The sequence below is a fragment of the Anopheles gambiae genome, chromosome X (genome assembly GCF_943734735.2).
Source record: "Anopheles gambiae chromosome X, idAnoGambNW_F1_1, whole genome shotgun sequence".
NCBI classification, from domain to species: Eukaryota; Metazoa; Arthropoda; class Insecta; order Diptera; family Culicidae; genus Anopheles; species Anopheles gambiae.
In genome coordinates, this window is record NC_064600.1 from 2941569 (window position 1) to 2953916 (window position 12348).

A 12348-nucleotide genomic window follows, 5' to 3' on the forward strand; every position below is an offset into this window, starting at 1 on the left:
AAACAATAGTATCGATCCATAAATTCAATGCCAATTTATACAACAAAACAGAGGGAATGAGAAAGCTCTTCTCCAAGCGAGGAAGCTCCCACTGGTTGGGTATCCCACAAACAGATGGCGCCACCAGCTTTTTGCTATTTTTAGTATGCATGAGTCATTTGCCGTCTGCTAAACGATGTCTTTTTATATTCCGTTTAGGTTGAGTGCTTGAGTCGTTTAAAACCCGTTTAGAGGTCGTTTAATGGATTTGTGGCACTTTGGTATTCTAGTGTCATCAGGTTTTTCATAACCGTCCAAATAGACATAGAGCGACAACGTCGCGCGCGAAAAAAAGTAGCTCAATTTTGCAAACAGAGCTACTCGTCGCGCGCGACAATTTTGCTTCATCCTAAATAATCGAATTACAGTGGAGCGCCGTTTATCCGAGCTTCTCGGGACTTGACCTCGCCCGGATAAGCGAAAAACACGGATAATGAGTCAAATGATATATTTTATCTCCAATTCCTGGTTATTTTTTGGATTTTTTTCTTATTTTTTGATAAAAATAACCCAGTGTTTATTAATTTCATGTTTTTCGAAAGAGAATTTTTAAAAATTTGCCATGAATTATAGCGTTTTTTGTGATGACAATGTGCTCTTATAACCGCTTTTTCAAATACCCTCCTCATAACGCAATGTCACTTTTGTATTGAACTGTCATTTCTCAACAGCACGGATAAACGGAAAGCCGGATAAAAGGTACCCGGATAAACGGTGCTCCATTGTATCTAGTTTTTTACAAGCCAGATTAATGCCAAACGCAAAAAAATAGATTTGAACACATTTTAACCTATTTTTGTGTGTTTTCAAATAAAAAACAAGTTGGTTGACTGAGTCAAATGAGCTACTTTAATCTACACCGAGTGAAATTTTGAGCTATTTTTCGTCGCGAGCGACGTTGTCGCTCTATGTCTATTTGGACGGTAATAGAACAGGATTCTAGATGCTTATTTCCTGTGTCAATAATAAATAATTGCTGTACTTGGAATATCACCAAACAATGTGGTTTTATGCCCGATTTAAGAAACTATAATCTGAATGTGTTGGATTGAAAGCGTATTTATCACATTTTTGTTAGTTCTAATTCCTCTTAAATTTACATGTTCAAATGCGCATTCAGAGTTCATGTCAGTTTCGTTTAATTGAGCTACTGCTGTACTGAGCACGTCTACGCACGATGAAACTCGCATACGGTGTTGTGGCATCATCGTAGATGCTGTTATTACCAAATATCATTCAAAAAAAATCGACAAAACTTGCGGCGAGTCTCTGACCATTCCCTCACTAGACCCTCTGGCACCAATCAAACAAAACATTGAACGTGACAAATGTATGAAATATGACGGGTCGAGATCAAGGTGGATTTAAAAATATCAGGTGGTGGACTCTAGCAAGGTGTATTTATTGAGGAGGTAAATTATTAGCGCGTTTGCCGGGCGCCATCATTGAGTATTGTTATGTCAAATCGCATACAATTTTCTATACCCCCCTTCAGCCCTTCCCGATTTTTATACCGGAGCCCCAGTATTGTTATGTCAAGTCGTGAAATGTTAATTTGCTCTGAAGCACTTCACCTCCTAATATCCATAAGCCTTGGACTCTAGTGCATTTTGACAATTCGTCACTTGACATAAGGTCCCCAGGATTCAAACTTTGTTTACATTAATTAAATTTGTTCATATAATTTATCTACCCCATTTTTTCGAATTAATATTCTTTAAAAATATATTTTGGACTTTGTGAGTTCTTATTTAACATTGAAACATACATTAAAGTGTGTTATTTTGTGTTATTCTGTGAATTTATTCTAGAATTCTTTGTGTTTTCGACATTTTTGATGATAAAAATTAAGAAATCATTATTTTTTTTCAATTTTTACATTAATTCCTCATTATCTACGAGCCGCATGGACAATTTACTTGAGATTAGAACTCATGCTAACATGATTTTAAATTTCGTGCATAAACAAATCATCAAATCTTTTGTTATGTAAAAGGTGATAAAATTACTGAAGATAATAACGGAAGGCTGAAGTTGTTTCTTGCTCGAATGTTCAACTCGATCTGTCCATCTTTATTGTTCTTCTTCGTTGCGTTTCGACAATTGTCAGTGTGACAGCAGAATCAAGGTTCTTAATGGTTGACGTATGATTCTGAGACGTATATAAAACTAAGGTAACATTTACATAGTTTACAGTTAATATATTACGTTTTTTCGATAAAATCAATAGACACACTAAAATGCACATAATAACAAAGAAATCTGTTATATTTGCTAAGCTTTGTGTGTGGAAACCAATGGTCAACGGTTCTAAAATGACGTAAAGTCCCTCAACTATGGCGACCCCCCAAAGGCCCTAATCCACCACCTGATATTTTTAATCCACCTTGGTCGAGATGATGTTTGCCTTGTTTGTTTGAACTGTCTTAGGCGGCGCTCTGGGACCAATCGAACGAGACAAACAAACACGACTCTGTTCGATAGGTGCACTATCAGCTGTTCGATGTCTTATAGACCTGTCATGATGCACTGCAATACGCCTATCTTTTCATCTCGAAAATGAAGCATTTTCATAGTTTAAATGAATATCCTTCTGCAGGGGGAAGATTCAACAAATAATTTACTACTTATTCACATCAATAATAACATAAAAATCATAAAAAGTTAAAATTGAAAAATGTAAATAAACATCCATGCCAAAACACATACAGTGCACACACATGTGTACACGCAATAGTTTAATATGTTTCAAACCTGTATATTTGATGTTATAATTAATTGCGAAGCATTGCAAATATTATTGATAGCAATTTTAAATATTCTGGTCGCAATTTTAAGACGAACAAGAGGCAAACTACGTAAACAAACTTGAAAATGTCCCGAATTGAAGTCTATCTACTGTAGCTGTGAAGCGTTTGACAGCCAAGGTACTCACAGCACAGGTGGGTATCGCACATCACAGACAGAATCAACTGACATGTTCGACTCGATGTTTGTCTTGTTTGTTTGTTTGTGTCTCACCGTATTAATACACGATGCGCAATCTCAGATTGCGCATATATTCGTTTTATCAAAACATAAGTCATTTCGCGTAGCCAACCCTGAGCTATAAACGTCATTTCCATACATTTTCAGATTGCGCCAAGATTGCGCATAAATTTTCAAGATTATATGTCCGAGATATATATATATTTTTTGACAGATAAATATATCAAACCGACCCGTTTGACAGATAGATATATGCGCAATCTGAGATTGCGCATCGTCTATTGCTACGGTCACAGTGCACCTCCATATGATTGTGTGGGTTTGTTCGTGTCGGATGTCGTGTTCGATTGCTGCTAGAGTGCCGCCTTACCCGGCGCTCTAGCACCAATCGAACACGACATCGAACATGAAAAATGCAAAGTGGGTATAGGGACTAGGTGGGCTTATAGGTTTGGCGGGAAGGCCATATTGGACGAACGAATGACAGGAGGGGATTCGATTGTGATACGTAGTTTTTCACGCACACTACGACACATCAACCAAAACAGCCATTGGAATTCTCACGCATACATCAACAAATGATCGAATCCCCTCCTGTCATTTCGTTTTCATTTTTCTACAGCACGACTGTCAAATTGTTCGGGATAAGCCCACCTGTATAATAAACCCACTTTGGAAAAATGTATGGGATTTGACATGTTTGTCTTGTTTGTTTGTTTGTGTCTGACAGTGCACCTCCATATGATTATATGGGTTTGTTCGAGTCGGTTGTCGTGTTCGATTGGTGCCAGAGCGCAGCCTTACGGTGCACCTCCATATACAGTAGAATGTCGATTATCCGGGGGTGGATTAATCGGTGGGCGATTTAACCGTACGCATACATTTGACAGCAATTCAATCATGGTGAACATTTGCAGTGATAGTTAGGTAGGTGTTGTTTGTAAATAGAAACTGGTGTACAGGGATTAACAGATGTCAGAACAGAAGCGATAAAAATCATTCTTCTAAATACATACACCTTGATCCAGTCCCATGCTGCCCGGATAATCGATGATCTACTGTACATCACATACGTTTGTTTGAGTTGGATGTCTTTCTTTATGGATGGTCGAACGCCGGTTAAGGGTTACATAGACCTGTATCTAATATGTTCCTTGGGTTTCTGGCATAAAGCCATAAATATGTCATTACAATAATACCACAACATTCACATTAAACAATCGTTACGCGTTAAGAGTGGTCGAAAGCGTTAAGGAAACGGTATAAATTTTAAATATGACTTTAAACCATCAACTATATACGACATACAAAATCCCACTGTACGCTACGGAGTAAGAAGAAGATGATACTTTAGAAAGAACTCAAATGATCGTCTGAACGCTTGGGTGTCAATCGCATCAAAAATGGCTGTTTCGCAATTGGTGGAGAAGCTAAAGGTATTTAATTTATTTATTATGCTCAATTTCTGAAAAATTACGCCTGTATAACATTTTGTGCCCGGTGTTTGGCGAATTCGTTTATCCCAGTTTGGCGACAGGTACGTTTTGGTGAATTTCGTCGTGAAGCCGGTGGAAGATCCACCGTATAGCGGCTCCCGGGTGGGGTTTGGATTTGCGGAGCGAAACAAGTTTCTCTCGAGCGAAATATGGCATTCGTTCGTCTACCCGAAGCTTCTTGAAATATTTGACCAAAATTTGGCTTTGATTGGTGAAAACCTTGATCCGGCGTACGAAAAGGATAAGGATTATTACTTGAAATGTGTCGAGCGTCCCTACCTGGAAATGAGGGTTAACATCCGGGATGGTTCTTATCGCAACAGATTGAACATTTTGTTTCAAGAGGAGCTGAGAAATTTACACCAATCCTGCTTTTTTGTTGAAATTAGAGATCAAGGGCGTACTTTTGTGGAGATGATTAAGCGTCGCGACGAGTTTATTGACAAACTGTTAGATGAGAACAAAAGAATGAAGGCGCAGATCGCGGCTCATGAATCAGGCGCTCCGAAAGACGCTACCGGAGTAGAAGGAAACGATCCGAAGCCAGTTAAAGAGCACGTGCCCGAGGCTCCGCCCGCCCATCCAGCCCTTATCAAAAGAACCTACAAACCGTCAGCCGATAGCTCCCAACCCGGTCCTTCATCCGCACCCGACATTTACACAACGAAAATTCTCGGTAAATCTCCAACACGCCAAAACTCACCAAGCGGCTCAACCCTTTCGCTCGATGCTGTTAGTAGTACGGACAGTGAGAATGGGCAGAAGCAAGGTTTTTTCACGGAAAGCCCGGACGAGCAGGCTACACATCTTCGGAAAACGGCAGACATACAGAAGCAGGAAGACTTGGGAGGGCCGAGCAAAACGAAAAGGCACAAGGCTAAGAAAACTCAAGGCTCAACCCTTTCGCTCGATCCTATTAGTAGTACGGACAGTGTGTATGCTCCTACTACTTCTACACGGGTATTACGAGCACGGAGCAGTAAACCGCTGGCGCGAGGTTTTTTCACGGAAAGCCCGGACGAGCAGGCGTGTAAAATGGCATGGCAGAAAATGGCAGACAAACGGAAGCAGGAAGACTTGGGAGGGCCGAGCAAAACAAAAAGCCACAAGGCTAAGAAAGTCACAAACAACGATCAAGATGAAAAGGAAGAAGAAAAACCTAAAGTGCTGTAAGTACTGAATATATCTAAATTGTTGATCGATCAGTTTTCTACATTGCTTTTACTCGTTTGCAGCAATTGCACCGACATGCCTGAATCGGAAATCTTAGCCACATTTGCCGATTACAGGCAGGAGCTGCACGAAATATTTCTGAAGCACAAAGATGAACTAGAAGAGCAGTGGATGGCGAATAAGGAGCTGGTCTACTATACAGAGGTTGCTCACTTGTTTAATGAGGATCAGAAGATGACCATGATGCAAGTACTGGAAAATGAATTTGTGCCAATTGAACTGAATGGAAAGGTAATGGTGCTGCTTTGAAAAAAAAAAAAAAAAAAACATTACAAAACTATAACCTCACTTACGTCTCAATATTGCAGTACACTGAATTTTTTACCTCCACTCTGCTGATGGAATGGATTATACGTATTTTCATGAAGCGGTACAAATTTACAACTCGCCAAGAGGCCTTAAAACTTATCAGGAAGCAGGAAGAGGAGGTCCTTGAATACATTGCCAGAGATTGGTAATAAGCCACCATATGTGATCTGATCATGGTTCCTTAATATTTACATTTGTTTTACAAATTTCTCATTGCCATTTTTTTTTTGTATTTAATAAATACGGCAGTGCGGCCGTTTTGCTTGCTTGCTTGCTACATTACCCTTTACGCTTATCTGCTTCCATCAATGCTTATTGCTTAAAAAAATCAAAATATGAATAAAAATTCAATAGCAAGTAAGGAAACGACAATGTGTGGTGTAATTCTTTGCATGATTTCCCGAAAGAAATATACGCGAATTACGAGCAAAAAAAGGAGCATTATTGATACTTATTTTTATTTTATTTCTTTCTGTCATTTTATAAACTCAACTGTAAGAGCATGTTTTCACATTTTCGGATTCATCACAGTTTTTTTTTTCGGGCACGCAATAGGAGTTTGTACTGTTTTGTCTAAATGAGACTCGGTCAGATTTCGTCTTTCTGTTGTTGAGTGGCATTGTTTTGGGGGCGACGGTGCTTCAAAAACACGTCGGTACATGTTTGTCGTTGCTGTTGAACTCATATTATCTATTGATGCTTGCGTTACAATCGTCATGCAATGTCTAATTTTTCGTTTTAACTATTGTTTTCCTCCTCGTTCAAACATTAACTTGTACAAAAATAAGAAAACATGGTGTGCCAATTGTTTAAACCAGGGGTCACCAAACTTTTCAGTTCGCGGGTCGCATTGCTTCACAATCAACGTAGTTGAGGGTCATTTAGACGCTACCTTTAGAATGGGTAGGGACCGCAAGCGCCCCGCGAGCCGTAGTTTGGAGAGCCCTAGTTAAATCCATTTAATCAAAATGGTGAGACTATAGTTTTTTTTTTATCGTGGAAACATCCTGCTCTTGTATCAATGCGTCGGGAGAATGGAACTGGATGTTTTGTTGTTTTTTTTTTAATTTTTTTTTCACCTCCCCTCTCAAATTTCGTTTCGCCGTTGAAGAGGGACAAGGCGTCTGTTTGTAACAAAGCCCGATTGGTGTTCTCGCTTCTGTTCGATGAACCCTTCGACGTACGCGATCATGCAGGATCTCTTCTTCTTCCCTGTGGAAATGAAGATCAGCCTTTTACGTCACAATGGAGAAGCGTTACCGTAGCAATAGACGATGCGCAATCTCAGATTGCGCATAAATTTATCTGTCAAACGGATCGGTTTGATATATTTATCTGTCAAAAAATATTTATATATCTCGGACATATAATCTTGAAAATTTATGCGCAATCTTGGCGCAATCTGAAATTGTATGGAAATGACGTTTATAGCTCAGGGTTGGCTACGCGAAATGACATATGTTTTGATAAAACGAATATATGCGCAATCTGAGATTGCGCATCGTGTATTAATACGGTTACGCCTTTTATTATTCCCAAGCAACATTTTGCAAACATTTTGCGACAACGTCGCGCGCGACAAACAGTAGCTCAATTTTGCAAACAGAGCTACTCGTCGCACGCGACAATTTTGCTTCATCCTAAATAATCAAATTATCTAGTTTTTTTTACAAGCCAGATAAATGCCAAACGCAAAAAAATAGATTTGAACACATTTTAACTTATTTTTGTGTGTTTTCAAATAAAAAACAAGTTGGTTGACTGAGTCAAATATGTATGTTACTTTGATCTACACCGAGTGAAATTTTGAGCTATTTTTCGTCGCGCGCGACGTTGTCGCTCTATGTCTATTTGGACGGTAATAATTGAAATAAAAAATGTACAGCAATTATCCGCAGTACGAGAGACCGATATACACGAATTCTAGAGGCAAAAGAACTCCGTTGGAGCCAAAGCATCTTTAAACTATACAAACAACAACATACGCGAATTCGTGTACATTGGACAGATTCATACGTATTTTTTAACTATATTAATATTTTGCTAACCTGTGGAGCTATGGAGCTTACATTTTTTTCTCTGGATATTTGATTTTCCAGTCGTTTGGTGGTCGACTATCGCCCATTACTCAAATCTCACTTGCTTCAGTGCTGGTCCCAAGCGCCACAGATTAAGCTTAAACGACTGGAAAATCGAATATCCATAGAACAAAAATGAAAGCACCACAGCTTCATTGGTTTGATCAATAGATGGCGTATTACAACTCATCATTATATAGCTGTCCTTTTCTTGCAATGTGTTTCGACAAGTTTCATCTAATTATGACCTATATAGGCTTCTAACTTTCCGAGCAAAAATCTATATGAATGGTCGGTGTTGGTCAGATACGTGGGTGTTACAGAGTTTCCCACGATTTATAGGTTCCCATTAATTTTTGGTTGGTTCCCATAATTTTTTTGGTAGGTTCCCACGATTTTTTGACCGTTTTCCCGATTTTTTGGTTTATTTGTATTGACATCCAATCGGACAATACCAACAAATCATGGTGGAACTACTGAGCGTTTCTACATACACCGAGAAAGCAGCTGAGAAAATAACTGACAGCATGCTTTGACAGCGACTGACAGCATTTTCGGTGAGAGAAATCTCCTCTGCATGCAAATAACGATGGAGCTGAGAAAATTTCTAATTGGAAGTTTATGACAAACGATCAATTATAGTTTGCATTTTATAATTGAAGTCTTTCGACATCAGATTATAAGATAATATTGCGATTAATTGGATGATTTTAATAATATAACGATTATGAAAAATTAAGTTGAGATTGTTCCTACAAAACACCACACATTTAGTTTGACAGATAAAATCGGATGCGGCGTCCGACAAAATCAAAAAATTTTGATTCCGTCGTACGACGAAATCGCACGTCCGACGTTATCTGTCAAAGCCCATATAAAATTTTGACAGGCCTTCCGATAAAATCAAGGTGTATTTATTGAGGAGGTGAATTATTAGCGCGTTTGCCGGGCGCCATAATTGAGTATTGTTATGTCAAATCGCATACAATTTTCTATACCCCCCTCCAGCCCTTTCCGATTTTTATACCGGAGCCAGTATTGTTATGTCAAGTCGTGAAATGTCAATTTGCTCTGAAGCACTTCACCTCCTAATATCCATACACCTTGGATAAAATCGCATCCGATGGAGCACAGACACGGGCCTTATCAAACCGGTTCAGAAATGCTCCCTGCTTTGTTCGCCGGGCACCCGAACCAACCGAAACGTAAACAAACACCCGTCAAGAGGCGCACGATGTGACAGCGGCGAAATGTCGACCGTCGCCCGCTCCCTCCCTCCCCCAACGTAGCACCACAGCACCCTTCCATTACACAACCGCGTGTGTTTTCGCTCGCTCGTACTCTCCGATTTTTCCGGTGTGTGTGCGCCTGTCTCGGACAATGTAATAGCTTTCGGTCTCGAACGGAAAGGGGTAGCAGGAAAAACATTGCTTCGAAGAATAAAAACGGGAGGGCATGCGGATAGCAGCAGCCGCTCCCAGCGTGTGCGTGTCTGCTGTCGCGAACTGTGCGAGAACTCGATCAGTGTGTGAGGAAAAGTAAAAGCTCCGGGGGAAAAATCGTTCGATCCGGGAGGGGGCGCTCGTAAAACCGCGACCTGCAAAAACACCATGGCCAACTGTCTGCGGAACTTGTCGCGGAAGGGCCGTCCGCTGATGGGCGGAATTTTCTCGGCCCGCAGTGCGAAGCGGTGCGACGAGCTGCACCGGGTCCGCATAGCCGGTGCGACCGCCGCTGCCGCTAATGTAAGTGGAGACACACACATACACACACGTGTACGCGACATCCTACTCCTAATGCACACTAAGCCTGCATCCTACTGCACGCAGGAGGAGGATTCGACCGTCCTATCGGTCTGTCAGCTGTATATTGCATAATATATGATTGTATTATTCGCTTGCTTTTCTCCCGGGCAGAACCGATGCTTAGCACTGGCTGGTACACAGCCAGCGTACGCATTTGCGATCGATGCATTTGAGGCTAGCCGGAACCACAGGAAAGCATTACGCGAGCAAAATGATTGCCACCCACACCACGACCACCATCATCACCACCACCCGTCGACATCGTACGGTGAGCGGGACGAACGGATCGAGGTTCGGTATTGCAGCGAGGGCACTTCATCGCCAGCGGTAAGATCGATTGAAAATGTGCAGTGTTGGTTTTGTTCTTTTAACCGAAACCCCCGTCAACTACTACTCCCAACATTTTGCAGGGAAATCCGCCGAAAGCCGATCAACCGACGGAAGAACAGCTGCACCGGGTGTACCACGTGCTGTCGCAGACGCTGCCTAAGCTGTTCGTGCAACCGCTCGACTACTCCATCTACAGCCCGAACCTTATCTTTGAAAACAACATCCGAGGCACCAGGACAGAGTACGTAAAAGCAGGCGCTAGCTCGCCCGCTACCGGCGGCGATACGAGATATTTATCCTTTTTGACCCCATTTTTTTTTTCTCCAGAGGACTGTATCATTACGTGAAGCAAATCGCACTGCTGCGCACCGTGGGCCATCTCAAGTTTGCGTACGTTACGTTCGAGGTGCTGAAAATCACCAAACATCCGGAAGATAATACCGTGAAGGTGCGATGGCGCATCCGGGGCATCAGTGCGCTGCGCGTGATGCTGCAGTTCTGGAAGTACAAGCTGTGGAAGCTGAAGGAAATATTCGACGGGCAGGAAGCGTAAGTACCAGTGTGCTTCGTTTTGCTCACCATCTCTAAGTAACTGCTTAACTGTGTTGGTCCAGCATTTTGTATGGGAGTTTGATTTTCTTTACTCGCAAAAACGGGCACAATTTATGCTGTTTAAGTTAGGTAACATTATCAAGCGATGCATCAACAGACTTTGGCAATAGTTGAAAAAGATTCGGAAACTCACAATTCAAATCAGTTCCGATTGGAAATTTGGAAATGGATTTTTAACATTATTTCCTGTTGTAATGCTTGCATGTTCTATTGTCTAAATAGAAGAGGTCATGTACATGATATTTTCATAAACATAACATAAAGTCAATATTAAATTAGTATTTCAAAATTCGATTCGTATTGCATTACCGAGATTCATTAATTCAATCGGACGATTGCATCATCCAGGGACGAGACATGCGTGCTTTGCTTTATTTATTACACTTATTGATTTTAATCATTTCTTGTGCGAATTTCAACTACCGTATTTGGAGTTTGCTTAAAAAAAGAATATGTTATAGTGATTTTTCCTAGATTTTCTTAGCTCCTTGTGAGATCTTACAGCCCTAATACCCGTACATCGTGTCTAGGAACCAGCAACGATTGAAATTTATGTTTATGTTTCTTCTTCTTCTATTTGACGAGAGGGGATGTATGCTCCTATGTTGTTCAAACACTTGTTTGAAACAGCATATCCAGAGGCTTATGCTCTCTTCTATAGACTTTGGCTGTCTAGAGTCATATGTCTTGTAAATAGGATGTTTCTATATTTTGTTATGGTTATGTTTATATTTATGTTTCTGTTTATTTTACTGATCGATGGACAGTAGATCCCTCTCGATCGATTTCTAATGAATGTACAATTCAATTATAAATAACATAAAAACGAGCACACTACCGAACGGAATTTAGTGCTTGATTGAACGGAAACACGATCATTACATTACCTCGACACAAACGCGTTGCTGGCGGCATGTTGAAGGCTTGAATTGTAACCCTTTCTGTTTTTTGTTTCCTCTTCCAGCTGGTACGACGGATTTTCGGTGTTGCACGTTGGCGCAGATGGATTGGTGTCCAAGCATGTAGTTGATAAGGTACCTTCATCTCTATCGTGACGCTTTTCCCCCATCATCACTGGCATTCGCCCCAAAACCGTCCGTGGCTTAATACCCTTTCCCAATTTGCAGATTATGCCCGATGATGATACGGTAAAGGTAGCGCCGAAAACGATGGTTTCACCAAAGTTGGCTTTAGTGGTTGGGCTGACGGCCGAGATCTACCCGGTAGTGAGTACGATGAACTGAACGCTGGCGGGCGCCGGACAGGGCCCATTCTTGCGAAGAAGCCGTGTTGCAGCAAACTGTGTCTGGACTGGACAGTTTTCTTTTTACGATGATTTATTATTACGTTATAGGTGCGCTAAGTTATTAAGGTGACCGCCCCCCGTAGTAGCATCAGGCTTTGTTAAGGGTAAACAAATGAAATAAAAAGAAAACGCATAGAGTGAACTTAGCTCGG

At 40.9% G+C, this 12348-nt stretch overlaps 2 protein-coding genes across 3 annotated transcripts; both read left to right on the plus strand.

Annotated features, from left to right (window-relative positions):
- The first annotated feature begins 4207 nt into the window (after positions 1-4207).
- LOC133392939 (uncharacterized) lies at positions 4208-6431 on the plus strand. 2 transcript variants are annotated; one of them, XM_061655576.1, is made up of 5 exons: positions 4208-4463; positions 4554-5292; positions 5521-5692; positions 5759-5987; positions 6065-6431. In XM_061655576.1, exons 1-5 carry the CDS (start codon positions 4431-4433, stop codon positions 6212-6214), a joined length of 1323 nt encoding a protein of 440 aa, XP_061511560.1. In that variant the 5' UTR covers positions 4208-4430; the 3' UTR covers positions 6215-6431. The 2 variants fall into 2 exon arrangements, with proteins under 2 accessions (XP_061511560.1, XP_061511558.1); XM_061655574.1 differs by having other exon boundaries at positions 4554-5692.
- A 2928-nt stretch (positions 6432-9359) lies between these two features.
- LOC1272090 (uncharacterized protein C6orf136 homolog) lies at positions 9360-12342 on the plus strand. The gene is made up of 6 exons (XM_310964.6): positions 9360-9888; positions 10060-10275; positions 10359-10519; positions 10606-10827; positions 11855-11924; positions 12018-12342. Exons 1-6 carry the CDS (start codon positions 9754-9756, stop codon positions 12132-12134), a joined length of 921 nt encoding a protein of 306 aa, XP_310964.6. The 5' UTR covers positions 9360-9753; the 3' UTR covers positions 12135-12342.
- The last annotated feature ends 6 nt before the right edge of the window (positions 12343-12348 follow it).

What these genes read in the sequence shown, in the direction of transcription:
- LOC133392939 (XM_061655574.1), top strand. Translation starts at nt 4,431, where the DNA reads ATGGCTGTTTCGCAATTGGTGGAGAAGCTAAAG. An exon ending in GAAGAAAAACCTAAAGTGCT is followed by an intron (nt 5,693 to 5,758) that starts GTAAGTACTGAA and finishes ACTCGTTTGCAG; the next exon opens with CAATTGCACCGACATGCCTG. An exon ending in CAATTGAACTGAATGGAAAG is followed by an intron (nt 5,988 to 6,064) that starts GTAATGGTGCTG and finishes TCAATATTGCAG; the next exon opens with TACACTGAATTTTTTACCTC.
- LOC1272090 (XM_310964.6), top strand. Translation starts at nt 9,754, where the DNA reads ATGGCCAACTGTCTGCGGAACTTGTCGCGGAAGGGCCGTCCGCTGATG. An exon ending in ATCCGAGGCACCAGGACAGA is followed by an intron (nt 10,520 to 10,605) that starts GTACGTAAAAGC and finishes TTTTTTCTCCAG; the next exon opens with AGGACTGTATCATTACGTGA. An exon ending in ATATTCGACGGGCAGGAAGC is followed by an intron (nt 10,828 to 11,854) that starts GTAAGTACCAGT and finishes TTCCTCTTCCAG; the next exon opens with CTGGTACGACGGATTTTCGG.